The sequence below is a fragment of the Platalea leucorodia genome, assembly GCF_965183815.1.
Source record: "Platalea leucorodia genome assembly, chromosome: 11".
Classification (NCBI taxonomy): domain Eukaryota; kingdom Metazoa; phylum Chordata; class Aves; order Pelecaniformes; family Threskiornithidae; genus Platalea; species Platalea leucorodia.
Window position 1 is genome coordinate 23,913,339 of NC_138833.1, and position 27,040 is coordinate 23,940,378.

The 27,040-nt window shown below is 62.4% G+C and overlaps 1 protein-coding gene across 4 annotated transcripts in view; it reads left to right on the forward strand.

Annotated features, from left to right (window-relative positions):
* Window positions 1–27,040, forward strand: part of ABLIM3 (actin binding LIM protein family member 3) — a 55,599-nt gene that overhangs the window by 22,454 nt on the left and 6,105 nt on the right. For 3 of the 4 annotated variants that reach the window (XM_082323924.1, XM_082323921.1, XM_082323923.1), the window contains exons 2-10: window positions 9,368–9,508; window positions 11,934–12,117; window positions 12,530–12,642; window positions 15,049–15,175; window positions 15,319–15,412; window positions 20,431–20,518; window positions 21,943–22,001; window positions 22,573–22,644; window positions 24,918–25,047. In XM_082323924.1, the coding sequence (XP_082180050.1) occupies window positions 9,368–9,508; window positions 11,934–12,117; window positions 12,530–12,642; window positions 15,049–15,175; window positions 15,319–15,412; window positions 20,431–20,518; window positions 21,943–22,001; window positions 22,573–22,644; window positions 24,918–25,047 (1,008 nt within the window). The remainder of the gene's footprint in view (window positions 1–9,367; window positions 9,509–11,933; window positions 12,118–12,529; window positions 12,643–15,048; window positions 15,176–15,318; window positions 15,413–20,430; window positions 20,519–21,942; window positions 22,002–22,572; window positions 22,645–24,917; window positions 25,048–27,040) is intronic. The other variant, XM_082323922.1, reaches the window with a different exon arrangement.

Sequence of the window (27,040 nt, forward strand, 5' to 3'; positions counted from 1 at the left end):
TTCCTAGAGCCTGCGATTCCCCACTGAGTACTACGTCTCCAACCCCACGCTCGGTGGAAATACCATGCCTGCCTGGGAGACTGGGCACGCCATGGAAGACATACGGGCAGCTGCAGCGCGTTCAGCCTGCATGCAGATACGGTGCACCAGCTGCTGGGGGATCTCTTTTCTGTGAGCCGTTGGAGGGGCTGAACTCCTCGTCTCTGACCGGCGTGGCTATCTGCAGCAGACGGTGTCAGTTCTCGGATGCAGCCGGGGCCCCGATGGGACAGGCACGCAGGGTGTGATACCGCATGTTAGGATGAGAACAATATTGCTTGTGGAGAGCGGCTCCCGGTGCAAGCACGGTGCAGGGAGCAGAGGCGGGCAGCAGCCGAGAGGATTTTGCCTGCAGCTCTGAGCGCTGTGCCCAGGAGGGTGACCGCGGGAGGAGCAGCCCCTGCCCTGCCTGCGAGGAGGGGGCTGCGGGATGCGCAGCCTTCCTTCTCCCACATCGCCCAGCTCTTCTGTTCCTCCTGCAAACTGCTGCTGGGGGGTGCGTGCACAAGGTGGGGAGCAGCTGGCTGGGTGCAGGGGGGCTGAGCATCCCATAGACCCTTCTTGGAGGGGATGAAATGGCAGGAACTGCCTGGTGCTGTCTGTTAGTCATCACAAAAAATCCCCAAATCCTGGTTGTGTCCTGGCGGGGGGACAGCTTGGGCCTGGCGCGGGGAGGCAGGCTGCCGCCCTCCCTTGGGGATCCCGCTTGCACCCAGTTTGGGGGTCTGTGGAGCCCCGAGCTCTGCTGGAAGGGGCTTCTGTGATGTCTGCAGACAGGCAAACGTGCCAGCACCAGGCATCCCGGCTGCAATTGCAGTTCAAGGAGATCTTGTTGCCATGACAAGCTGTACAAGTATTATCTAGGAAAAAAAGACCCCGGCAGCACTTGTTGGAGATGGGAGAAAAGCAGGCAGCGCAGTGGGCACGTACGTACCACGCAAGCCATGCACTAATGTCGCTGCAAGGACGTGTGTTCAACCGCATGCGTTAAACTCCTCCTAACACGCGTTATCTTCCAGCGTTACACCCCTGAGACCTCCGGCCTTGCTCCAGCCCCCTCCCAAGCTCCGTGTCCCCCAGGCTCCCACGCATGGGGGTGCGCAGCCACACTCCCGTCCCCTCGCCCTCCTCCAGTCCCCGCGCGGCCGTCCCGGCAGGGCCCTTCCAGGAAAGGGAAGGTGTTAGCGAAGCTCTTGAGAGATGCTGGCCCCGTGCCGCAGCGCTTGCCAGGCGGTGGGGCTCGCGCCCACCAAGCCCTCCACTTCTTCATTTATTTAGTAGCAGGGGCCAGTGAGTGACAATTAAAGGGTGGTTCTGTGCTGGGAAGCCAACGCTGTTAAAATCCCCAGTGCCTCTGAGCGGACGCTGCTACCAGGGTGAGAGCATCGGTAGCCGGGGGTGCAGCCCGGCTCCGGACACCCACCCCACGGCACAGACCAGCGTGGGGCTGGGGCTGCTGTGTAGGCTGCGGCAGGGTGCCATGCTGTCCTCCCCCCGTTGCCTTGTGAGCGATGAAAGGATCTCTTTCCCCAGATGACGACACTTGCACGAGTGGTGCTCTGGGTGTGACTGCGTCTCTGCGACCCTGCGAGGGAGGATGCCACGCAGCCGGCGCAGGCTCGTTCCCCGTGGTGGTCCCTGGCCACTGCCGGCCCGGATGGCTGGGTGGCGTGGGGACAGCGTGCTCCCTGGCTCGCCAGCTCTGGGCAGCTCAGGGAAGAGCTGTCAAGCTGGGGAAGCTCAGGAGCACTACGCAAGGCTTTCTGTTGTCCTGCTCTGCACCAAGGTCTTCAAATTTCCCTGCAGCTGCAAGAACTAGAAGAGCAACTTTTTTTCTTGAGACTCTGGAAAAATCACAGTTGCAGCAGTCGGTGCTTTCAGCAAACCAGGGCCATCCTGGGGCCCCTCGCCCAGGCACCCCATGGCCCAGCTGGCAGCAGGGCTGGGTGGTGGCAGGGGGGATCCCCAGGTGGTCGCAGGTTTCTGCAGGGGAGCAGGTAAAACCTGCTGCAACCTTGGCCGGCAGCGGCAGCGGGCTCTTTGGGTTTCCCAGGCACGTTACGGCCCTGCCTGGGCTGCCCGCGCTGGGGAAGTAAACATCCTGCAGGCAGGCACGGGCAGCTGCCGGCAGCCGGGTCAGCGCGGGGAGACAATCACCAGCTTCCTCAGCGCTCACGTTTGGAGAATAATTTCCATGAACACAGCCAGAAATGAACTCTGCCGCGCAGGCAGGGCCCTCGCTATTCACTACTCCATCTTTTTTTCCTTCTTCCGTCTGTCCTCTTTCTTTTCCTCCGTCTCTTCACTCTTCCTCTTTCCCCTTCTCTGTTGTCTCCTCCAACTGTGTTTCTGACCTTACCTCCTCTCTCTTTTCGGGGTGGTAGCAGTGTCCCCTCCGTCTCCCAGACCAGCTCCCACCCCGGCATGTGGTCCTGCCATGCCCTTGCTGTTAGCACGAGGCTTTGGCACCCATTTGGGCACCTTCCCACGTCACTTGGCCAGCCACAGTGGCTGCCACCACTCGAGTCTGTGTGACAGTGACAGTTGGCTGCCTCCTCCCAGCTCCGGCTTGACATGAGCTCTGGGAACCCCCCCAGCACTGGCTGCTTTGCTTCCCAGCGCATTGCTGGGAGCTTGGAGAGCAGAGCAAGAGGAGAGGCTGGTTCTGCCTGCTGCACCCCTCTGCACAGGCAGCATCGCCCGTGCGGTGCAAGGCACGGTGCTGCCGGCTCTCTGGGCTGTGCCCACGCCCCCGGCCCCCACCCTTCCCGCCTGCCGTCCTGCCAAGGCAGGGGGGGAGCCTTCGAGCATCCCGAGGGTCAAATCCACAGCAAGCCCCAGGGTCGGGGGCTGGAGCGGGGCCAGAGCGTGCATTTGAGCTCATTAGGAGCCTGTTGCAGTGGGTTTGCCTGCTGCCAGCCCTCCCGGGAGCGGCAGCGGGTGGGGGCAGGCGCAGACGGGCCAGGCAGTGGCACACGGTGGATGGGGAGCAGCGAGGGTGCTGCAGTGTGGGAGCATGGGACTGGCACCCCTGCCCTGCATCCTTGACCTACCTCTGCAAAGAAAGGACTCGCACAGAGCTTAGCTGGGAAGGATCGAGCTGCTGTTATCCTCTGTGGTGGGCCACACTCATTCAGGTCCTCCCCATGATGACTCCCTCCCCTGTGTGATGCCAGTGCTGGCCCAGCGTCCCCGTCCCAGCCCCGTCCCGCTGCCAGCAGCCCCGTGCCCTCGCCTGCACCGGCATCTGCCACTGCCGCTCCGCTGGCTGCCATCCTCGCGACACCCACATCTTGTTTGTGTCCTGTGTCACGCCGAGCGAGGTGACATGGTGCGGGAGTGATGGGGGGGGCAAGGGGACAGCGTGAGGCAGGTGGAAGCAATAATTGGTCATGATCTAATTAGGGAAGCCTAGGGCTAGATTAGGAGCTGTGACACAGTGGAGGGTTTTTAGCCATAAGCCGCAGATGGCTCTGCCTGTGAGCTGGGAGAGGAGATGCTGGCATGGACTTGGCTGGGGTTCATAATCCTGCCTGCACGACGCTCTGTGCTGACTAACAGGACTGATGGTTTGGAAACACCTCGGTGCCTGGTCTGTGTAAGGCAGGCGGTCCCTGTGGCTCCCAGCCCACGCTCCCCGACTCCCTGCCCACCTTCCATGCCAGTGCCCGTCACAGCCCACTCCTGCGCTGCACGCGTGGGGACAGCAACGTATGCGATGCAAACATTGGGAGAAGCAGCCGGAGCCGCTCCAGGCTCGAACTATCCCATAGCAGATCTGTGGTACCTGGCCTCAGCCCGTTCCTTTATCAGGAGCACCTGGCCTGCCCCAGCCTAAAAACCTAAATATTAAGTAAGGACTCGTGCGGCACTTCTGGATTTTACTTAGGGGAAAGATCAGAAGAGAAAATATTTTGACCAAAGGTAAATATATAATTTTCTTCTTGGTCAAAATTACTTTTATCTGCAGAAGCTTGAGGGAAAGCAGTGGCCAGCTGCCTGAGCCCTGAGATGGCCATGCGGATGTCAGATTCGCCACGAGAGCTGAGCACCCCAACTGCTGGCCCCTTCCTCTGTTTCGGGGGTAATTCGGCTGATCTTTCAGCTGGGCCACCAGCACCGGCACGGTGCGGGGCACATGCCCACATTGTGCCCTTACCCGTCCACCCGCTGCCGACAGCCCCCAGTGCCTTTCCCCACTGTCACCTTCTTGGCAGGGAGCTGGGGGGGGCGAGCAGCCGTGGTGGCCAGAGCAGGCTCATTCCTGCGCCCCGGGGTCGGAGGCGGCCCTGGCAGGACGGCCGGCTGCAGCTCTTCCCGTGCTGCCTGTGGCACCAGCATCATTTGGCTCCGAGCCCGTCTTTCCCTTCCTCCCCAAAGGCATTTTTACAGCCATGGCCAAGCTCTTTGGCCGCTGTGGGGTGGCAGGCAGGAGTCCTCAGCCCCGCTGCTGATGAGAAACCCATATCCAGTGGCTGCTGGAGCTCCCACCCTTCCTCCCCAGCCGCCCTTGGGATGCAGCACGGCTCCCGCCTGGAGGGGAAATCCTCCCCCTCGCCCTCGCCTCCCGCGGGGCTCGGAGCCGGCTGGGCCGCCCTGCATCCCTGCTGTGGCGAGAGGATTTGGGGTGCAGGCTCCCCAAGCACCACCTCTTTCTCCCTGCATCCCAGGGGGGGTTTCTTCTGACCCTCCTCGCTCTCCGCCCCCAGCCCGGCACATTGTGTCCCATCGCCGGTGCTTCACCCCAGCCTCTCCCTCAGCCTTCAGCGCTTCCAGCAAAATTCCTTTCTGGCCAGTCATTGCCGCCCCTCGGCCTCGACGCCTCTGGGGCTGGCGCGCTGGCGGGGCCGGGCTTCCTCTTCCTGAGCTGCCCCGGCCCCCGCCGTGTTCCCAGCCCTCTCCTCGCCGTCGCCCAGTGCCATGGCATCGGCCCTTCCCTAGGGACACGAGGGCCCGGGGTCTGCCAGCGGAGCCCACCTCGGGGTTCGGTGCCCAGTGGGGCTGCCCAGCTCCCCTTGCCCTCCCCGGGGGAGCCCCATCCCGTGTGTCTCCCCATGCCGTCCTGGCCCCACCACCCCCAGTGATTTTTTGCGAGCGGATGATTTACAGCCCCATGCTGACACCCACAGCACCCAGTGGGAGCATCTCCCCTACACACAGCCAGCACCCGCTTGCTCACTGCATATGCCGGTGCTCAGCCCAGCACCCACCCGCCTCAGCTTCCCATGGTGGCACCGCCTCTTGTTATTAATTAAAGGGTGAATGCTGTGCTTTTCCACAGTCCCCTTCACCTGTGGCTCTCCGAACATTGTGCAAATATTAATTACCGGTAATTAATTAAATCAGGCCTCCCCGTCCCCCTGTGGAGATGCTGTCTCATAAACATGCTGATAGCATGGCATCAGGGCAGGCTCTCCGAGCTGGGTGGGAGCTTCCAGTTACCTGTTGCTAACGATGCAAACCCCGCCTGCAGCAGTTTGTACCTGATTGACCTTCCCGGAGGGCTAATGGCCTGGGAGAGTGATAGGGGGGAAACCAGCGGGACCTGGTCTGATCCCAGTAAGGGATGATGGATGGATCTTTATAAATGCCCCTGGGTGTCCTGTTCCTCACAGCTTGTGCTCCTGGAAACTTGGTTCTGGGTTGTTGCTGGTGTATGTGGTGCCTGCGGCTGCCTGGGTGGGGGTCCCAAGCGGATCCCCAAGTCCCAAGTGGAGCTTGCTTTGTGTCAGCCCTGAGCCCGCCCTGGGGGGCTGTGCCCTGTTACCTGCACTGGTGTTGAGCTGCCATCCCTGTCCCTCCGAGGTAGATAGGGATCATCTCCCGTCAGCCTCCCTCTCCTGAAGGGCTTAAAGCATTTCGGAGGCAGCGTACGGGTTCAGCGCTCCCTGTCCGGCTGCTCCTCGGTGAGGGCTGGGACGCTGTGCAGGAAGAGGGCAGGAAGGCAAACGAGGCTGCTGACCCTCCTGCAGCAGAAGGTGGGTGCTCTGGGAACGAAGGAGGGGGCTTGCTCGGGGATGTGCAGCAGGAACCTGCAGCTTGCTCGCTGCAGCATGGCTTGGGGGATCTCTTGGGCAGGGTCCCTCTGCCCTCCCAGGGCACACAGCTCCTCCGCGCAGCCTTGGGGGGTGTTTGGGGGCACCATCTCTCCCCTCACTGGGTCGCAAGCTCCCTCGCTTGCGTATGGCTGCTGCTGTCTGTCCCTAAGTCTGCGCAGGGCACCGATCCCTGACCAGAGGTGCCACCTTAATCCGGATCAGCGGGAAATCTATTGCATGCCCACGCAGCCCTGCGCGGCAGCTCGCTGCCTGGCTGTGGCCACAGCGGCTCCTCGGACTCGGCTGGGACGTGGGGGCAGCCCCGCAGGATCCACCCCTGGGCAGCCTTCTGTGATGCATCATGGAGCACAAATGCATTAACTGGTGAGCGAAGCCAGCTTAATTTCCCGCTCTACCAGCAAAAGCGGGAGCAAACTGGGGTGAGATTAAGGCATTCCTTGGGCAGCTCCCACCCCCTCACCCCGACTGCTGTATCTTGGCCTGCGAGGCAGCTAATGCTACTTACATTATTACTGGATTATTTTGGTGTAATGAGCTTTGCCCTGCTCAGCTGTCCCCCTGCCCAGGGTGTTGCGATGTGTAATACTTCCTGCGCGAGGCCACGAGGCGGGCAGCTGCCGGCTCAAAAACAAGCAGAGCCCCAGCAAAACAATGCATTAATGTTCCCGGAGCAAAATTCCAGCATGGGCCGGAGGTTAATCACAAATCAGGGAGCTTTCGGCTTAGTGCTGAACAAAGCCAGCAGGCGGGAGGGCGACGGTGCGCTAAGCCGGGTCCTGACCTATCTCCATGGGTACAAACAGGAGTGACTGTATTGGTTTCATCTCTGCCAGCAGTGTAACACAGCTATGAGCATCTCTTCCATCCTCGGCTCCTTCTCCTCTGCCTTCCCTCCCGTCAGACCTGCCAGTGCAGGGCTTGGCGATGGGTTGCTATGGACACCAAGAAGTTTCCCCTAGAGACCAGCAGCCCGGCATAAGTGATGCCTGCATTTTCTGACATTGATTTTTTTTTTTTCTTCCCCTTTTTTTTATTATTAATGTTTGTTTAAGTGTTGATTAATTCCCAGCCTTTCACCCCACCTCCCTCCTGCTTTTCTCTCCGAGCTTTGTGGATTGCCGTGGCTGTGTCCCAGGGCTTGGCTCCTGCTTCCTTCTCGGCGAGGGTGCGAGCACAGGGCGTGTGGGAGGAAGTTTCGGCGCTGTAACTCCTGCTCTGCTGGAGACCCCTACAGAAGAGATCCCCCATTTATTCCAGCCTCGGGAGATCCTGCTGGGGTCAGGCCCGGGTCCCCCCGGGCTGCTGCAGTGTTCATGGGTGCCCAGCAGCAGCAGCCACCACAGGAGGTCCTGGACCCCTCTTCCCAGGGCGTGCGCCTGCCTGCAAAACATGCCTGCAAAAGCGTGGGTGAGGGCACCCTGCTCGCTTTACAGGTGTCCCTCATCACAGTTGGGGCCTCAAAGTGATTTCGATCTAGACTAGTTAGTGTCTTTGCTGGTCTGAGCTCCAGGCCTGGCTCCCAGTTTATAGCACCTCTCTTGGCACCGCAGCACCCTTCAGTACCTCACGTGCCGCTGTTGGCCTCTTGGCCTGCAGGAGCACGATCGGGAGCGAAGTCCCAGCCACTCTTGGGAGTTCACATCAAGGCTGGAGCCTGAGCTTTGCTGGGGGACACTCATAGGAAAACCCCTCGGCTTTCTTTGCAGCCCTCCGGCCAGACTTGGCAAGGCAGCGGGTCCCCAGCAGCCCCATAGCCCCAGGAAGGTCAGGGAGGGCCAGCCCGTTCTCCCGGTGCTGAGCAGTGCTGCACCTCCCTAGAGCGTGTCTCTGGGCGCTTGGCGTATGGGATGGGATTTTACTGTGAGACAGTGTCAATGTCATTTTGACTTCTCTTTCTTTGCTTCTGAAGCCAATAACGGGCTGTTTCTGTTCCCCGTCACATGAGCCGCCCCACGGTGAGCGAGGAGCCTCTCTGACGAGTGATCTGCTCTGTCCCCTGCCCTTCCTCCCCGCTCCGGAGGGAGTTCACGTACCAGGTTTCAATCAGCTGCTTCTCTTGTTCCTGGGAATGCAGTTCAGCACTGGGTCAGGAAGTCTCTGGTCCATTGAAATCCTGCCCTTTGCTGCTCGAGTTGCCGAAATTGCATCTCCCTCTCTGAAATCTCACAGCAACAAGTCCGTTGCTGCTTGGCCCCTGCCTGCGGCAGCTAGCATGGTGTCAGCCAGCCCAGGGCTCCTGCGAGCGGCCTGTGCGCTTGCAGGTGGGGCAGGGAAAGCCAGAGCTGCTCTTTAAAATCTTTTCTGTGTGTGTTTGGGGATTGTGCTGAGACAGCAGAAAGACCCCCTGCTCTGTATGGTTCCTCCCCTGGAGCCTGGGGCGAGGCTGCAGAGCATCAGCCCTTCGTGGTGGTCTGCAGAGCTGCCAGGGGGGCTGAGGACTGGCGATGGGTCCCAGGGCCGTCTGCAGCAGGAGCAGGTCAGCTCTGGCCCGTAGGTCCGGGGGAGCCGTGTTGCCCTCCCCTCCTCTGCAGCCCCCAGCTCAGCGCAGAGCCTGCACGCGCCGCGGTGCCGCTCCGGAAGGAGCAGCGGGGCTGGGATGCTGCTCCTCGCCGAGGAGGTGAGAGTCCCACCAGGGCCAAACACTCAATTGCTGTGATGTTTGAAAGCTCCTTGAAAAATTACTTCTTCATCCAGTTCCTAACCAAACAAGTGGAAGCTCCAAAAAACAACAGTTCCTTCCCATGCTGCTGCCAAATGAGTGCTCGCTGGCGCGTCTCTGAGCAGGCCAGCAGCAAGCGAGGACTGCCCGAGGGCTGAGCAGAGCCGGTGGGCAGCTGGTCCCTGCGTTGTCTTTCTGCACCTGCTTAGGAGATAGGAGAGCATCCCGGGAGCTCTGCATGGCTGTGGGGCGATGGTGCAGGTGACCTGGTTGTCCATGCAGGGACAGGGAGCGGTGCCTGGGCACTCGCACCGCACAGCACTTAGGACTGCAGACCTGTGAGCCAGATGGGGGTGGTGGCTCTTTTGTGGGGTACGGAAATCCCGAATCCAGACAGGGATGTGCACCCAGCTCAGAGTCACCGGGTGCTGTCACGGGCTCGGCTGTCCTTTGCCCTTAGCGATGGCCTGATGTCCTGCTGCTGTGTCGCAGTCGCCCGAGGGCTCTTCTGCAGCCGCTGGGCTGAGGTCAGTGCTGTGACGCCCGGCTGTGTCCTGAATGCTAACAGACCCTTCCCCTCTCTCGCTTTTCCCTCCCTCCTTTCTGCCAGCAGTTCCCTATCAGCAAAACCCCTACACCCCTGGGAGCAGCTCCACCGTCATCCAGTGCTACCGCTGCGGGGACACCTGCAAGGGAGAGGTGGTGCGCGTCCAGAGCAATCACTTCCACATCCGCTGCTTCACCTGCCAAGGTAGGACGGTGCCGCCCGAAGAGCTGGTGGCCAGGTTGCCCCGCAGCCCTGGATGCGGTCTGGGAGCAAAAGGCTGGGCGCAGACCTACTTGGCCTGCTGAGATGTGGTCACACACCCCGGGGGTGGCAGCTTCCCGCAGGGGTGGATGTGGTGCAGCACAGGCGGGGAGGCAACGGCCCGGGGCTGGCGCAGCGCAGGCAATGCCCCTGCGTGATGCCAGAGCTGGCAGGCTGTGAACAGGGGTGGCCAAGACCTGGGCACCGTTACTACCCTCAAGCTGCCTGAATGCCAACAGCCCACTCTGCGCCGGTCCCAAACGTTCCCACGGCCCATCTGTGATCTCGGGGGGCCACCGTGTCCTTCAGCTTGCCCCCAAATCAGGAGGAGGAGGAGGAGGTGTCGCCAGCCTGGCTGAGAGGCAGCGAGGCGGGGGAGACGCCCGGAGCAGCTCCTGCCAGGGCTGGGGGCGGGTGACGGATCGCTGCCACCCACGCGTGGGATGCAACCGGGGTGCCGTGGGACGCTGTGTGCCGCAGCTGGGGCTCGACAGCCCCCAGGGGCTGGCAGAAATAGAGGAGAGAGGTGGCTTGAATCCTTCCTGAGCACAAGAGGGGAGCTGTGGAGCTGTAAAAGCTAACAGCCCAGAGCTGCTACTGAAGGGCTCCTTAGCACGTTTATTAAAGCAGCCGCTCTCAACCAGGCCAGTGGCCGCTTCTGTAGGTTGTAAAGCATCCCATTACCAGGGCTTTTCAAAGGTCTCTGATCTTCCAAGCTCCCAGCACCTTGTGCTGAGCAGGACATAAATGCCTGTCCCCTTGGCCATGCTTTGCTGCTCCTCCCTCGGGGACGGGGGGTTTGGCTGGAGGGGACTCTTCCCCTGGGCTGTCCCCACCCCTGCTGCAGCCCTGTCCCCACGGCCGGGGCAGCCCCGGGTCATGGGAGCGCCCTCGGGGCTGGCCTGGGTGCTCGGGGCGCTGTGCCGAGCCCCTGCCAGCGAGGAGCTCGGACAGCCCCGGCTTCAAAGGGGCCGGGAGCCGGCAGGGAGAGCTTGCCAGTGCTCGCTGCCTGATTTCCAAGTGAAAGGGAATAAATAACGAGAGGAAATCCTCCCGTCTCACCTTCCCTCTCAGCTCTTACCCTGCCATCTCAGGCGGGCTGCTGCCGGCTCCCACGCCAGCCCCACGGCTTGTCCCCGACGCGTCCCCGGGAGCCTGGCGCGGCTGCTGCAGCCCCTGGGGATGCGCGCCGGTCCCACACCGAACGGGGCCCAGACCTGCCTCCGTTTTTCTTGCTTCTGCTTCCCGATACTGTCCCGGAGCTGGTGGCCCGTCCCTTGTCACTGACGAGGAAATGCTGGCGGGCTGTTCTGGAGAGCAGCGGGTGCTGGCCCTGTACCCCCGGCTGTCTGCCCACAGCGCCGGGGAGCGGCTTTGCAGGGGATGCTCTGCCCCCGCGGGCCCTGCAGCCAGCGGCTCCGGCTGTGCCCTGGGGAGGGCGGCTGCTGCGCGGGCTGGCCCACGGGCGCAGGTGAGGTGTGTGAGGACAGGACAGAGGGGTGCTTGGGGGCGAAGGGTAAAGCAGAGACCAAGATGGGCTGTGCCAGCGGGTGCTCAGTTGCTCTGTAGTTCCCCCTTCCACCCCATCACCTTGCAGGAGAGGTGATGGGCATCGTGCAAAGGCCCCTGGACCCAGTCCCTGTGCCCGTTCCCGAGGTGCCTTCCAGGGTCTGATACTCTCGAGGCCTCTCTGTGGATGGAGAAGACGTAGGAGGGAAATGACACTAAGGGCCAGGGCTTGCCACATCTCCTTGGATTACTCTGATGGGCTGTGCACCACCCACGGTTCCCACAGCAGGGAAGGAAGCGAGGTTGGGCTGGACACCTATGGAAAAACAAGCAGTGAGAGCACCAACCCCAGTGTGCCCCAGGATCTGTTCCCATCGGGGCACGGCTTCATGTCCAGGCCAGGGAGTGGAGATGGCTCATCATGGAGAAGGCAGTGCCCCAGGGTGTGGAGACGACCTCTCCCCAGCTGTCCCTAGGGCACGCCCAACTCTTTGCAGTCTTATTCTTGGCTTCCCAACACGATGTGAGTGTCAAATGGAGGGGCTGAGCCCTGTCCAGGCGCCGTGGGTCCAGGAGGGGATGCCATGGACCCTCCTTGGCTGTTTGTGCAAGGCTGGTGGGGGCTGCAGGGGTTCCCCTCCCTGCACTGGGGCTTTCCTCTGGGAGTGCCCAGCCCTGGCTGTCTGGGCAGCACCATCCTGCACCCCGCCACAGCCCAACACTGACATCTTGTGGTGCTGGGGAAAGGCCCCAGCGCGTCTGGTGGGAAGGGAAACCCTCCGAGATGCAGCAGAGGTGGGCTCAGAGATCCCTAGCCCTGCCTGCTGCCCCTTGACGGGTGCATGTCCTCTCCCCGCAGTGTGCGGCTGCGACCTGGCCCAGTCGGGCTTCTTCTTTAAGAACCAGGAGTACATCTGCACCCACGACTACCAGCAGCTCTACGGGACCCGCTGTGACAGCTGCGGGGACTTCATCACCGGAGAGGTCATCTCCGCCCTGGGGAGGACCTACCACCCCAAGTGCTTTGTCTGCAGCACCTGCAGGTGAGCTGAAGCTGTCTCTGAGGGCATGCAACCCCTGCATAAGCCCCATGCAGCCCTTGGCCACGCACCAGGGAGAGGGGTGTTCCTTAGCCCGCGGCCTCTCATTCCCCGCTCAGCACTGCAGCAAGCGCCTCCTCTGCGTTTTCTTAGTGGAAACCCTTGGGAAGCAATGAAATGGCTCCGACCCTTCCCTTTGCAGCCTGGAGACCTGCCTTAATGCCTGCATTGGTCCTCCTGCCCCGGCACACGTTGCACACTCCCTGCCTCCCCTTGCAGCCCTCACTTGCAGCCCCTCCGCTCCCCAGCACCGCGGGTCCTGCTGGCCCCTGGGGAAGGAGCTCACGGGCAGCCCCACGCACTGCGTGGAGAGGGGTGAGCGGCTCACAGCTCCCCACCTTTTCTTTGGCTGCAGGAAGCCGTTCCCCATCGGAGACAAAGTCACATTCAGCGGGAAGGACTGCGTCTGCCAAAACTGCTCCCATTCTCTCATCAGCACCAAACCTATCAAGATCCACGGGCCCAGCCGTAAGTTGACTGCTCTTGTGTTATGTGACGGCTGCAAGCAGAGGGACCGCCTGTCCCTGGAGCAGTGCTCGGGGAGCTGACGGGACGGGCTTTGGGGCCAGCATGCAGCGCTGCACGGAGCCACGGGCGTTTGTGGAGGTTTTGGAGGAGGAACAGGGTAGTCCCGTGGCTCCACCCGGCATTGCAGGTCACCGCTGGTTTCGGAAACTCCCTTGGCCTGTTTGTGACCTGGGCGGGTGCTGCCACCCCAGCGGGTGATGTCTGGGGCGGTGGGGAGGTTTTGGAGCTGGGTTTGCTCGGAGGCAGTGCCAGATGTTGGTTTGTGCCCCACTGCACCAACGTCTCTGTCCGAGTGCCAGCCCTGGGACCGCTCGCCTGGCTTTCCCAACGCTGGCATTACTCACTGCCTCTACAAGCACTGAAAAGGCTTCTTGCGCTCACCCCCTTGTGCTGATGAACCTAAGTTAAAACTCAGGACAGGCTCTTTTGGGTGGATTTGGCCTTGATTTTGACCCCAGGTTGTTCCTTGGGATACCCTCTCTTCATGCTATTCCCCTCTCATTGAGCTTTGCTTGCCCAGTCTTGCCTTGCTGCTGGCTCTCTGCCCCAGGCCACCGCGGAGCATCCCGTGGGTGCTGTGCCTGGGGGCTGGCAGAGCATCCCTGGGGCATGGAGCTGCTGCAGGCAGGGCTCACTTCAGCCCGTGTCCGGAGCAAGGGGACTGCAGCGTTAACCATCATGCTTCGCTGTCTCCCATATGCCCCGTGTTTGCTGCTGTCAAGTCCCGGGGGAGCTGTCTCAGCGCGGTGCGTGGGCAGGTGGCAGAAGGCAGGGAGAGCCGGGAGCTGTGCCACACCGTGGTGCCCAAACGCTGCCACGTCAGCGGGCTGAGCCGTGGCGAGGCCGGGCGGGGGTCCTTGTGGCTACGGCTCAGCAAGGCTTGGAGCATCTGTGCCTGGAGCTGAGCCCTGCAGCCAGGGCCGGACCCAGCACTGTGGTGTCACCCGTGGTCCTTGTCATCCGGTCACCGTGGTGGCACTGGTGGTGGCTGTTTGGATTGAGTTGTGAATTGGTGCTGATAGGTCCCTGGGAGCTCCCCAAGCTGCCTCCCCCCAGCTCTCACCATGGCCTTGGTGCAGCTGGGGGACGTGGCGGGGTTTGAATGAGCCCCAGCTGGAGGACGGGGTTTCCCCATCTCCCTCCATCAGGACCCTGAGCTGCCAGAGGCAGGCTGTGGCCAGCCCCCAGCACCCTGCTGTCTCCCATAGCAGGGCCGGGGCAGCGGGCAGGGGAAGGGCAGCCGCACGCTCTGTCCTTGCCTGCCTTCCTCTCCCTTCCCGCCAGCGCTCCTCCCTGGCTGCAGAGCGGGGTTACCTGAGGGCACCATGCTTTGTTCATAGGCAGCTGCAGGCAGCAGCCAGATGAAGCCTGCTGCCCGCATGTGCCCCTTGTGGCACAGGTGCCCTGGCAGTGCCACCCAGACAGGGTGGCAGGGGAGGTTTGCCTGCTGGAGCCCACACTGGCACACTCTGCGGGGAGGACATCCCTAGAAGAAGGATGCTGAGCCTCTCCCTGCAGCCCCAGCCCTGCCAGCAACAAAAAAAACCAGCAGCACTTGAGTGAGAGAGGGAATGGGCTCAGTGGAAAAGCCTGCCTGCGCAGTGCTGCTGCACCTCTGTGGTGCTGCGGCAGGGAGGGAGTTAAGGAGAAACCCCATCCAGGCAAACCTGCTGCCCAGGGGGAGGAGAGGACAAGGAGGAGTCAAGGTCAGGGGTCCGAGGCCCATGTGCTTCCTGCTCCCAGCCTTGACGAGAGCCAGGGGAAGCGGGGAAGGAAGGGAGTCTCGTAAATACTGCAGCGGGGCCGGACGCGGCTGCCGGAGAGCACAGCCCTTCCTCTGCTGCACTCGCTGCCGAACACTTCCCACCGCTCCCGCCCCAGAGGGGAGCCCCCAGGGACCTGCCAGGGCAGCACGGCCCCCAGCCCATGCACTTGCCCAGGTTTGAGCTCGCCACCCGGCAGGGAGACGCGGCTCTGGCTGTGGCGGGTGCTTGGCCAGCGTGGCTGGGTGCCAGCGGTGCCTCAGAGGTCCCAGCTCCAGCAGGAGGCTTTCCTCCTGTCTCCTTTGCTGGGAACAAGCAGGGGTGGCATATTCCTGTAAAGAAATGATTCCCCATAAATGATCCCGAAGGGGCTGCCCTTGGAGTGGTCTCAGGAGCAGGGTTTTTATAACAGCAGCACCCCCTTTGGGGCAGGGCTTCCTCTGAGTGCGAGGGGCACACCGGGTTAAAGAGCCCGGGGGCCTCGACGTGGGCCAGCAGATGCGCGTGTCCCTGCCATGCTGCCGAGCCCCTGCCGCAGAGCTGCGGTGGTCCCATGCGCTCCCCCCATCTCCTGTCCCCCCAGACTGCGCAGGGTGCAAGGAGGAGATCAAGCAAGGCCAGTCCCTCCTGGCCCTGGAGAAGCAGTGGCACGTCAGCTGCTTCAAGTGCCAAACGTGCGGGATCATCCTCACCGGCGAGTACATCAGCAAGTGAGTGCTGCCGTGGTGGCGGCAGGCTTGGCCGTGCCGGCCATTGCTGGGCTGCACCCCCGGGGCTGGGGCTGGGGCTGCAGCGAGGGGGTGCCCAGCCTGGCTCACCCACTGCTCACCCCCTTCTCCTCCCTCTCCCAAAGGGATGGCGTCCCATACTGCGAGTCCGACTACCATGCCCAATTCGGCATCAAGTGCGAGACCTGTGACCGGTACATCAGCGGCAGGGTCCTGGAGGTGAGTCCTGGGGCCGTGGCCACCCCGTCCCGGTCTGTAATAGGGACCATGTGCGTCCCGCCCCGAGGTGCATGCCTTGGGGAGGTGTGGGAGTTCCATCATCCTGCACCATTGTCATGCCACCCTCTCAGGTCTCTTGGGGCCACGGCTCTTCCTGTGGCGGGTGAGTGGAGACAGTCTGACCGCCTTCTCTGAACCCCCCATTCTGGAGGGTGGGAGTGGGGAAGGAGCAACGTCGCCCTCCAGAAGCAGCCAGAGCACGCAGTGGCCTGGGTGTGCTGGGATGTGTCTGGAGCCCAAGATGTGGGGACACTAGCCTTAACCAGCTGCTGCCATGCCCGGCTCTGGAGCATCCCCACCATACTCGCCCCAGCTGCCTTCTGAGCGCATCCCTGTGCAGGCAGCCTGCCTGTTGCCTTGGAAACGCATCCAGCACGGCTGCCCGCTGCAGAGCCTGGGCGAGGGGCTGCAGCACCCTGCCTGCAGGCAGCCGTCCCCACGGCACACCCCTTTGCAGGACAGCCACCGGAGCAGCGGGTCCCCTGCTCTGGGCTAAATCCAGAGGGGGCTGTGCTCATCAGCTTGGTGGCCAGCAGGAGCTGCTCTGGCAGAGCTACCGAGGGATGCAGGGATCCCACGGGGATCCCACAGCAAGGCATGGATGCAGGTGGCCATGTAGGACGTTTTGGGCAATGGTGGAGGTGCACAGCCAGCAGAGGTGGGGGAGTGGGGTTTGCTGTTGGGGAGGGACAGAGAGGTCCGTCAGGGCTGGTCCTCCCGGCAGTCAGGTCCTTCCTGCGGTCCCTGCTCCTGGAGGTGAGGTGTCCTGTCATGCTTTCTGTTTCTACCCCAACATCTGCAGGGGAGAAGAAAAAGCTGGAAATCATGGTCTGGGGGTAAACTAAAGGCTCAGGAGCCAGGAGGCAGAGAGAAAGATGTCAGAATGAAACCTGTTGTGATTTTTAGACCCCCTGGTGATGCTGTGGGGCTGGGCTGTGGTGGTGTAGAGAGGCAACAATGCTGACAGTGTGCTCCAGCACTCCTGAGACCTTCCCTTCATGGGAAGGGAAGATATGGGTGGCATTGGCACCCACACCTCTGCCATCTCCAGACAGCAGCGATAGGAAGCTGTATCCCAAAATCAGAGGTCCTGTGGCTCCACAGCGAGCCAGACCGCAGGCGCTGTGGGCTGGAGCGGCAGCGGCTGTGTAGGTCTCCAGCCTGCTGAGGGCCGTTCCAGGTCATCTCCAGCCTCTTCCACTCACAGCCTACCAAGAAGTGGTCACAGGCTGGCTGGGCTGGCCTGAAAGCACCCAACCTGGCCAGGGAACCTCTCCTGGAGCTGGATGCCAGGAGTCTTCCAGCATCTTCCCCCTCTTCAGGGAGCTGCCTCTGCCTGGGAAGGCTTGCTGCTGACTCCAGGCTTCGGCAGCAGTACTGGCGCTGGCTGCTGTGAGTGTGAGCTCAGCGCTGCAGCGGCTGCTGCGGGCCAGCTGCCCATCATGGGGCCACTTGATTAGCAAACATCTGAGCAGAGCAGGGTGAAGCCAGAGGGTCCCCTGAGGACAAATCCCTGCTGGGCTCCCCTTGGCAGTCTGGTCCCCAATAACCCCCTGCCAGGACAGGAGCATCCTCAGCCACCCCTGCAGGGCAAACAGGCTGGGCGTTGCATGGTGTGGGATGCTCAGCCTATGAAGGTGGGTGAGAGAAGCCAGAGGGGACCTGGGACCCCTGCCCTGAGGTCGGAGGCTGTGCTGCCAGCCCGGCCAGCACCCTCGGGCACTGCTGCCTCCTTGCTGCACCACTCTCGGGGTTTTCCTCACTTGGCGCAACCACAGTGAAGTCAGGATGAGCGTAGGATGTTCCTGCTGCTGCACGTCTGAGGGGACAGACAGAGAGCAGCTCTGCCGGGCATGACAGGCGTGCAGGTCGTGGCAGCCTGCCTGCAAGCTGGAGACGGCCCCGGGGCGGTGGCAAGGGGCAGCCTTCCCCGCTCTCCCTCCCCTCCATCTCCCCCAGCTGTTCTCCCAGCATTAGCTCTGCATTCCCTCCCGCTTTGTCCTCCGCCTCTTCCCTGTGCCCTCCGTCCCAGGCTCTGCTCCCAGCATCAGCGCTCCCTGGCCGGCCAGCTCTGCCGGGCTGTGGGAAGGTGCTGGCTGAATCCCACGAGATGCTCCGAACGCCCATCCTCTTGCACTAGCACCTTGCATGCCGCACCCGCGCGGGGCACGGGAGCCCTCCTTGCATGACAAGAGTCCAGCAGGCTGGAAGTAATGATGTTCCTCGGCGCCGGGGTTCCCGTGGGCAGAGCTGAGGTGCCACCTTCTCGCAGGCACTGTCACGGCGCCGAGAGGAGCACAGGGTCTGGGTCCCGGGGGGCTGCGCCAGGCAAGGACATCGGAGCACCCCTTGCCTCCCCGCAGCCAGGGCTCAGCCCAGGCTCCGCACCCTCCCCGGGTACGTGGCTGCTCACAGTATTGAATGATCTCCTGTAAAACCAGAGGCTTTAATTGTCTTCTCCAGCAGAGCGCAAAACGGAAAGGGCGCCTTTAAATAATTTTAGGCCTTAAAGAGCTTTCTCGTGCTATCCCGGCAGCCTCCAGGCTTTCCCAACCGCTCCGAGCTGTGCAGCCAGGCTTGGATGATTAATGAGTCTTTAAGGGACTGCAAGTGATAACGAGCAGGTCTCTTCCCTCGCAGCCTCTATCAGCCTCTTACGAGCTGTAATTTTAACCAATGTCAAAGGAGCGAGGTGTGTGCGCAGTTTGGAGAGTCGCTCCTCAAGGGGGGGCGGTGGCGTTGAGGAGTTGGGTGTTTTTGGAGAAGGTCTGCGTTGAAATGGAAGTTGGGACTCAGCTGGTACGTGCCCCCGGGGAGCAGGCAGCCTCGCCACGTCTGCGCCCCCAGATCTGCCAAGCGTCCCCTTCCAGGATGGCCTGACCTGTGGCAGCAGCCATAATCTAGATAGGAAAAGATTTTTTTTTTCTTCTCCTTACTGTCAGCACACCAAGCCATTGGGGGTACTAAGAGGGTCCGAGAGCACCAAACCCATCCCAGATTCAGAGGACAGGGGGAGGCAGCACATCAGGGCCCCATGTCCCCACCATTAGCTGTCTCTAGTCAGCTGGAAATACAAGTGAGGGGAACTGCAGGCACAGTAGCCCCAAGTGTTTAGGAGCTGGGCATAAGCTGAGTTGTTTTTCATCTCTTTTCCCAGTGTTTACAGCCGTCTGCTCCGATTGACACAGCTCAGCGTGCCCGTCGCGGGCGCGCAGTGCTGGCTGGTGGGTGCTGGCACGGTGCTGCGGCGGGCAGCTGCCCAGGCAGGGCTTTGTGCACAGGGGCTTGGGCAGAGCAGGAGGAACTGGCCATCCTTAGGGAGCCTCTGCCTTGGCGGGGCTGGTGGGTCACCTCCCTGGAGCTGAGACTCCCTGGCGTGAGACTCAATGAGCCCACTGGCACGATGTCGATGACGCTGGGGGTTCTAGACAAGGCTTTTAGGGGTAGAATTGGTTTAGGATCTGCATAGCCTGGAACCAGCTGGGGCATTTGCTCAGGCTGGCAAAGCTTTCAACCCAAGCCCTTGCCATGGAGCGCTGCGGGGGGGCCGGGGCTCAGGGCAGCTGCTTGCTGGGGCTGCCGCGGGGACCTCCTGTCCCGCCGGAGAGCCTGCGGGACCGGGGCCTTCTGTGCCGCTCGCCTGTGTTCACGGTGGGTCTGAGTCTGCAGCCCTCCCACCAGGGACCTTCCTGACACGTTGTCAAGCTTTTGGGTGTGAACTGGGGATGTTTGGGCCATGGGCTCACTTGGGCCGTCCCAGGAGCACGTTGTGCTGCTGCCAGCGGGCATGAGCTGTGCCTGGGGCGCGGGGCTGTCCCCTCCCTGGGCTGAGGTGCGCTGCAGTGGAAGGAAGAGGGGTACAAACTCTCCCACTCATCTTCCCTGCCTGCCCTAAAACCTTCCACTCATTTTTGGCATAAACTGGAGGGAAAAAACCACTGGCTGCCATCTGCACCTCAAGGACATCGAGTTCCACGTTGATTTTTATGGGCAATCAACTGGCAGATTGTCAGTTTTCCTCATCGCAGGTTTTCCTGTTGATCCTCCCTGTTTCAAACTGGCTCCAGCCCCCTCTATCGTAACCCTCCCCTTTGTCAGCCAGAGCCTCGTCTTCCTTCTGCCGCCTTAAACCATCCTTCCTCTGCTCTCGGACTGTTGTGGGAGCAAAGTGTCCGCTGGGGTCGAGCTCTAACAGCGCAGCCCAGGCTCCTGCCCCCAGCCCGCTCCTGCCTCCCAGCTCCCGGCCCAGAAAACGAGCCTGTAATTGAAATGCTAGCAGACATGAGTGGAAACAAGCTCCCAATTAAAGCTATTATCCCTGTCAAAGAGCAAAGGGAGCAGCTCAGCTGCTGCTCAGCTGGGGAATAGCACGTCGCTAACTGAAGTTTGGGCACGGCTTCACAGAAGGAGAAAAGTTTCTTTAGGGAGAGGGGCTGGCAATGGTAGCCAGCGGGGATCCTCAGCGAGAGGAAGCCTGTGCTTTGCGAGGTTTATCTTTGGGGCCCTTCTCCCTTTACTGCTTCCCTGCTGTGATGTCCTGGGCCAAATTGGCTGTTTCTCTTCACACCTGTAGAGGGAAGGAGCTGGTGCAAAGCATGGCTGCTTGGCTGAGCGTTACTGCAGGGGGTCGCAGTTATTTCCAGAGTCCAAGGACAATTTGTTAGGGGTGAGGTTTATAGGGGTACCTTGTTTGGGACCTCCTGGCTCTGCTTTCCTGTGTGTTGGACAGTTCAAGGAGAGCAGAAGGGTCCCAGTCCGGCTCGTAGTCCGGCAGAAGCATTAGCGATGAAGCGGTCTCTGGTTTTCTCTGTACACTGCAGTGGTCTCCGAGGCCACTCTGAGCAGGTTGGCCACGTTCACCTCGTCATTGCCTGCAGCAGAGAGGGTGGCCGGGGGAGCGAGCAGGTCGCCATGTCCTGCCTTGCTCAGGGGCCCCTCTTGTCTGCTCGCCCGTGCAGGCAGGAGGGAAGCACTACCACCCCACCTGCGCCAGATGTGTCCGCTGCCACCAGATGTTCACGGAAGGGGAGGAGATGTACCTCACAGGTAGGGATCCGCTGCGGCGAGGGGGGACTCCCCTGCCCCACGTTGGGGCACGGACCCAAGCGGGGCACGCCAGCGTGGCTGTGCGGAGGCATGCTGGCTGCGGGGGCACCTGGGGCTCGGGTCCTTATGGCGAACAAAGCCAAAAGGGTCTCCCTGCACAGCAGAGTCCCAGTGCCCACCAGCAATGCCAGAGACCCCTCTCCGCTGCTCTCCAGCCCCTGCACTCTTCCTGGGCCGTGCAGCAATCATTTGTCTCCATGAAACCCTCCCTGCTGCTCAGCTGGAGGAGACTTTGTTCCTCATCGGCAGCTTTTTGCTCCCCGTGAGTCTCCCGGCACGGCTGGGGAGCGCTGCCAGGCATGCCTGGATGCGTCCCTGGCCTGCACCCAGCGAATGGAGGCTGGGATGGGTGCAGGGTGACCGGCTCCACGCTCTCCCCAGCCCCAGGGGAGGTGGTCCAGGACACCTTCCCCACTGCCCCCAACTCCCCCCCTCCAGGTTGTGCCGTGAGCAGCACCCGAGGGGTAAGGCTTTCGCTTGGCACAGCCAGATGATTTGGGTTTGGCAAGGAGTTCATCCCTGCCTGGAGCTGCCTTAGGGGCTATTTCCAGAGCAGAGGGAGGGTTTGTTTTCTCTTAGTAACCTGTGCTTGCCTGTCACCCTGAATCACTAATGACCCCGTGGGTGGCAAGGTGGGAACTGTGCACTGAGAGAGCTGGAGCGGGGGTCCCAGCAAGGCCCTGTCGCAGGCAGCAGGATGGTTGTGCTCAGCACCCATCCCGGGGCACGCCTGGGCGAAGCTCAGCAGCTTTGCTGGTTCCAGCCCAGAGGGTGTGCAAGGGGCTGTGTATGCCCCGGGCATGGTGTGGCCCCAAGTGTAACCAGCCGGAGCTGCCTGGCTGAGCGCTGGTTGGGCTGCGCCAAAAACACACCTGGCTTTGCTGTCACAATTTAGTTGCGTTGGCCACTACATCTCAGTGCTTGGGAGCCATTTAGTTTCTTAGTACAGACACCCAGTCCCCATTGCCCTGCCTTCCCAGCGGGCACGTGCCTGTGGCTGTGCTGTAGTGGAGAAGGCACCCAGGAAAGGCGGTGGGACCCAGCAGGTGACCCCCTCCTCTGCATCCTTGGGGCTCACCGCCTCCCTCCTGCTCTGCTCCCCATGGAGAGACTCCGGTTCCTACCTCCTGCCCCTGCAGGGCCCCTGGCACACAGGGGCTGCACTCCTGTAACACCGGTTGCTCAGTGGGGCTGCTGCTGGGGAGAGCACTGACACGTCCCCCCGGGGGGCTGCGGGCTGCGGGTCAGCGCTGGAGGCGGCAGGGGCAGGACGGGACTCCCCCATGGCAGGGGGAGCTGGACACCCTACCAGCGGGGGTGAGCTGTGCGTGGAGCTGAAACACTTTCCCTTGGCTGCGTTGCAGGCTCCGAAGTGTGGCACCCCATCTGCAAGCAGGCGGCCAGAGCAGAGAAGAAGCTGAAGGTAGGCAGCAGGGTGAGGAGCACCTCCGAGAGGTGGCATGTCCTGGGTGATGTTGCCCCGGAGTCCCTGCTGGAGGGGAACTGTTGTGGCAGTGTCCAAGCCCAGGGTGGTGTCCTGAGGCTGGCATGGACTCTGTCCCCGCTGCCCAGAGGATGGCAGGTGGCCGTGGCCGAGGCTGTTAGTGGGGATCTGCCTCCTGGCTGGCAGCCGCCCGCGCCACAGCCAGGGAGGGGGCACAGCAGTCCCTGCACCAGCCCCTGCACCCCTGGAGCTGTTGCTCCCTCTCTGCGCCCGGCGGGCTGTGGGGACAGCTGCCCGCTGGGTCTTGCCAGGCCACTCGCCTGACTCCGGATCTGGCCCCGAGAGAGGCCAGGGCGCAAAGCTGGACGGCAGGGCAGCCTGCAACGGCCACGGGCACCAGCAGCAAGCGGATGAAAGGGCAAAGGAACTGGACCTTGAGTGAAATTCAGTCCCAAAACCAATGATTTGCTTGCTGCGCCCAGCATTGTGCCCACTCAGGGGTCCCTCCTCGCCGTGCTCTCACCTGTCCTCTGCTTTTCTGCCTCCACAGCACAGGAGGACATCAGAAACCTCCATCTCACCCCCCGGTTCCAGCATTGGCTCCCCGAACCGTGTCATCTGCGTAAGTACAGCTCTGCCCCTCATCTGTGCAGGGCAGGACGGATGCTCCGGCCCCAGGGAAGGGAGCAGCAGTTCCCGGTGCTGCCCTGCAGTGTGAGGCATCCCCCAGGGACAAGCCCAGCATTTGGGGACAGCACAGACAAGCTGTGCCCCCTCGCCCCAGCGGCATGCCGTGCCACCAGTGCTGCTGGCACAGACCAGGAGCGCTCGGGGGGGCACAGTCCCACGCTCCCAGCTCCTCTGCCCCTTCCTGCTGCTGCCTCTTCAGCATCGCCTCTTACCTCTTCTGCTGCTGGGGTGACGGTGGGCTCTGTCTGCTCTGTGCTGGCTCCACGCTGGGCGCTCCAGCTGCCCCTTCCTTCTCTCCTCCTCTTCCTTTCCGTCTCTCTGTCTCTGTCTCTCCCTCTCCCTAGGCTAAAGTGGATAATGAGATCCTTAATTACAAAGACCTGGCAGCTCTTCCCAAGATTAAAGCCATCTATGAAGTGCAGCGTCCTGACCTCATTTCCTACGAGCCCTATCACAGATATACATCGGATGAGACGCTGGAGAGATATAGCTATGGGGAGGTACTGAGTCTCGATACGCCCAATGCCGGGCTGCGCAGGGAGCTGCACCCTGATTTGGGGCAATGGGGAAAACTGCATGTGGGTTCGCTCACTCCCGCGGGAATACTGCAGGGAGGCAGGAGTGGGGGTAAGACCGCTCCCAGAGGCTCCCCATCACTTGGAAGAGGGCCTGGGCTGGAAGGGAAACCTTGGTGCTGCTGCTGCAGAGCAAGAAAGAAACCAGTGACCTTATCAGCTGATGGCAGCGCCCTGCCCACGCTGTGCCGCAGACCCGACGTGCAGGGACAGAGCGCTGCGCGGGAGGAGCCGTCACCCTCGGGAGAGACGTGGCAGGGAGCTCTCCCATCGCAGCCTCCGGGGTGGAGGGACAGACGGCCAGCAGGCTTAGCCCAAAGCCTGGCCCCCGGCAGGCAATCCTCCTGGCCGCCCAGCCCCAGCATGGCGTCTCTGCAGCACCGCAGGGCTGCCCCTCTTGGGTGCTGGCCCCGCAGCCAGGCAAAGGGGGCTTGGTCAGGGCGTTTTTGCAAGCGTGTGATGAGATGATGCCCAAGCAGCACGTGGCATGGGACTGCCCTGCCCCGCTCCCCCGGGCAGGCTGGGCCTGCTGGATGATTTCAGTAAGTCCGTGGAAGAAGAGGGTCTGAGCAGCTCGCGCTGGGGGACCTGAGGTGGTCCTGGAAGAGGACTTTGTAATGGCCAGCGGCAGCTTCTCTTACATCTCCAGTCCCAAGGCTTGTCACAAGTCTGGTTTCCTCCAGCCCACCCGGCGATGGTGCAGGCAGCGTAGCCGTGGCCAGCAGCCGCCTTCCCCCCTTGCAGCCGCTCCACCGAGGTCTCTGAGAAGAGGTTCAGGCTGCCGATTCAGGAGGTGCCATCCTCACGCCAGCTCCCTCCTGGCCAGGGGCTCCCTGCCCAGCCTCCTGCCACAGTTCGGCTCCGACTGTGCCACCAGCCGCCCTCACTGCCCGGCAGCTGGGATGAGGCTGTAATATGGGGAAAACGAGCTGCTGTGGGACCCCAGTCTGTCACTGCTCCCCTTAACCATGTGCTGTCTCTCTCTCTCTCTCCCCTTTACCTCCTGCTGCCTCCAGTCCCTGGGGACCCTCTCCCCGTACTCGCAGGTAATGCCCCAGCGGGCACCGGGGGTCTGTAACCTGCCACCGCCACAGGGCATCCCTCTGCCCAGGGACCACTGGGGCTCTGCTGAACGTCCCCCCTGCCCGGGTGCTGCCCCGAGGTGGGGGGAGATGGGGGACCCTGTCCAGGAGGGTCCTGTCCTTCGGGCCCGGGGGAGACCAGCGTTCAAGCCCTCCCTGGCAGAGTGCACCCAGGGTGCAGCTTCTGCCCCGTGGAGGGGGACACCAGTAATTGAGAACAAGCTCAGGGGAAGGGGACGATCTCCAGGCAAGGGGGTGAAAGCCTCTGGCCAGACACTGTCACCTGGTCCCAAACCCTGGGCTTTGCTGCCTGCGCTTTGGCAGCAGGGAGGTAGAGCAGCCTCCCGGGGACCCCCTCCAGCCACAGAGGATGCGCACGCTGCCCGGCATGTCACGCCGCAGAGCATGCACCCTCCCGGGCTGCCACAGGCACAGGGACCCCCGTCCGTGGGACACCTCCCCGCAGGGCTGCCAAGGCACTGACCTGCCTTGGCCCTCGTCCTGCCAGCCCTAACCCCGCTTCTCTCCACGCCTTTCCCCATCCCCAGGACATCTACGAGAGCTTTGACACACGGCAGAGGCGAGCCTCCAGCCCTGGCTACATCGACTCCCCCACCTACGGCCGCCAGGGCATGTCCCCCACCATCCCGAGGTCCCCCCACCATTTCTACCGCTCAGGTGAGGATTTCAGCTGCAACCCCAGGCTGGGCTAAGCTCAGACCCCCAAGTGGAGCAGGGAATAGCAAACTGTCCCCTGCTTCTCCTAGGGGACCTCGGTGGTCCCTCCTCTGGCAAGCAGGCAGGAGGCCTGGGGGGCCCGTGGGGGGCTGACAGCAGCCAGAGCTGTGGGGCAGTGACCAGCTCTGCTGTGTGCATCCTCTGGGTCCCCTGACTCTTGTCTTGTGAGCAGTGAGGAGAGGCCATGGGGTCTTTGTCCTGGGGCTCATGGGGGATGGGGTGGGGAGAGAGATGACCCCCAGGTCCAGTGAACACCCCTCAGCTGGCTTGGTGGCTCTGGAAGGGGCGTGCACGAGCGTGCATGAGAGTGCACACACACGTGCACGCCCTGGAGCGCGCTGGGGGGGAAGCAGAGTGTGTCTGTGCCGTGTCTCCTGTCCTTCGGAGACAGGGAGGAACGACTGGGAAAGTCTGAGGTCAGTAATTCCGGAGGTCCCACATTCCCCAAGCTGCCTGCACGCTGCACCACCAAGGGCCTGTCACTCTTTGCCTCTGCAGCACGCTCAGCTTTCCTCTCACCAGCAGCAGGGCAATCTGCTGCCCTGTAACAGCACCCGCACATGGGGTTTCCTCTGCATCCCGCCTTCCTCCGGAGATGCGGGAAATCTTCCTCTGCTCCATCACACCCCATCCTGGACCACGGCCTGGCGCACGTCCCCGCCACCCCCACCACGTGGGTCACCCCCAGCTCTTCTAACACCGCTGCATTTAACACCCGTTTTCTTCTGCCTCTTGTTCTCTCTCTCGGTCACTTATGGCTGCTTCTGCTCGGCACCGCGTAGGCACCGAGAGCGGGCGCAGCTCCCCCTACTATAGCCAGTTAGATGTGAGGTCCTCCACTCCAACCTCATACCAAGCGCCCAAGCATTTCCACATCCCAGGTAGGCTCTGGAGCGCCCCGGTCCCCGGGGAAGCGCCGTGTCTGTGGCATGCCCGCATGTGCCGTCCCCCCTGTGTCGCATGCGTAGCTCCACCGCCTGCCTAGAGCCAGCTGGCAGCAGGATCTACCCCTGGTAGAGGCCATCCATAAACAGGACCTGCAGCTTGAGCCCTCCTCCCTCCCCATCGCCACCCGGACGTTCCAGAGCCGCCCGGAGTCTGCTTGATCCTTGCAACATCCCTCTTCTTCCTCCTCCCCGACCTTCCTCCACCCCCCACACAAAGATGAGTCCCCTGCTGAGAGCCTGCCCCCTCCCCTGCCTCCCCCCCAGGATCACGAGCCGAAGCGTGTCTGCCGGAGGCCTTTCCGCACCCAGCCGCTACAGATGACTATTTTATACTCCCCCTAGGGCCCGCCGCTCCCTCCCCCCAGAGTCTTCTGGGCTTGCCAGATGCCTGCTCCCCTTCTGCAGGGATTGCAGGGGGCCACCAGGTAAGGGCCACCACCCGCTCCCGGCCACGCAGAGCCCACGGGGACGGGGACAGAGCGGGCAGAAGGGGAGAGCGGGGAGGGAAGCAGGCAGAGCTGCCCGTCCATCCTTTAGCATGCGTAGGGGGGGCCAGAGCCCCAGACCACCCTGCTCAGCTGTAGGCATCTCCCGCTGCCCTCGTCCTCCTCCAAAGCGTGGAACCTTCCACAACGTGCAGCTGATGCCCCGGCACAGCACCGTGAGGACACCCAGAGGCTCCCCGCCATGGCCCCCTGCTCCCAATCCCATCCCTGCCAGGGTTCGGCCCCGCTGCCTGCCCTGCCCTGCCCTCCTGCTGACGGTCGGTGGTTTATGGATGGCCCCCTCCCTGCTCCGCCAGCTCTGCTGCCTGGCCCCTGCGCGGGGGCCGTTGCTCTCAGTGCCAGGCTCCAGCTCGCTTTCCCTCCCAGCTCGCTCTTTTCTCTCTCTGCTGCGGAAAGAGGCTTTGGCTGATGTTGTTTCGCCCCCAGGTAGATTGCAGGTGGTTCTTCCAGGCACTGGCACCCCCAGGAAACCGCACGAGC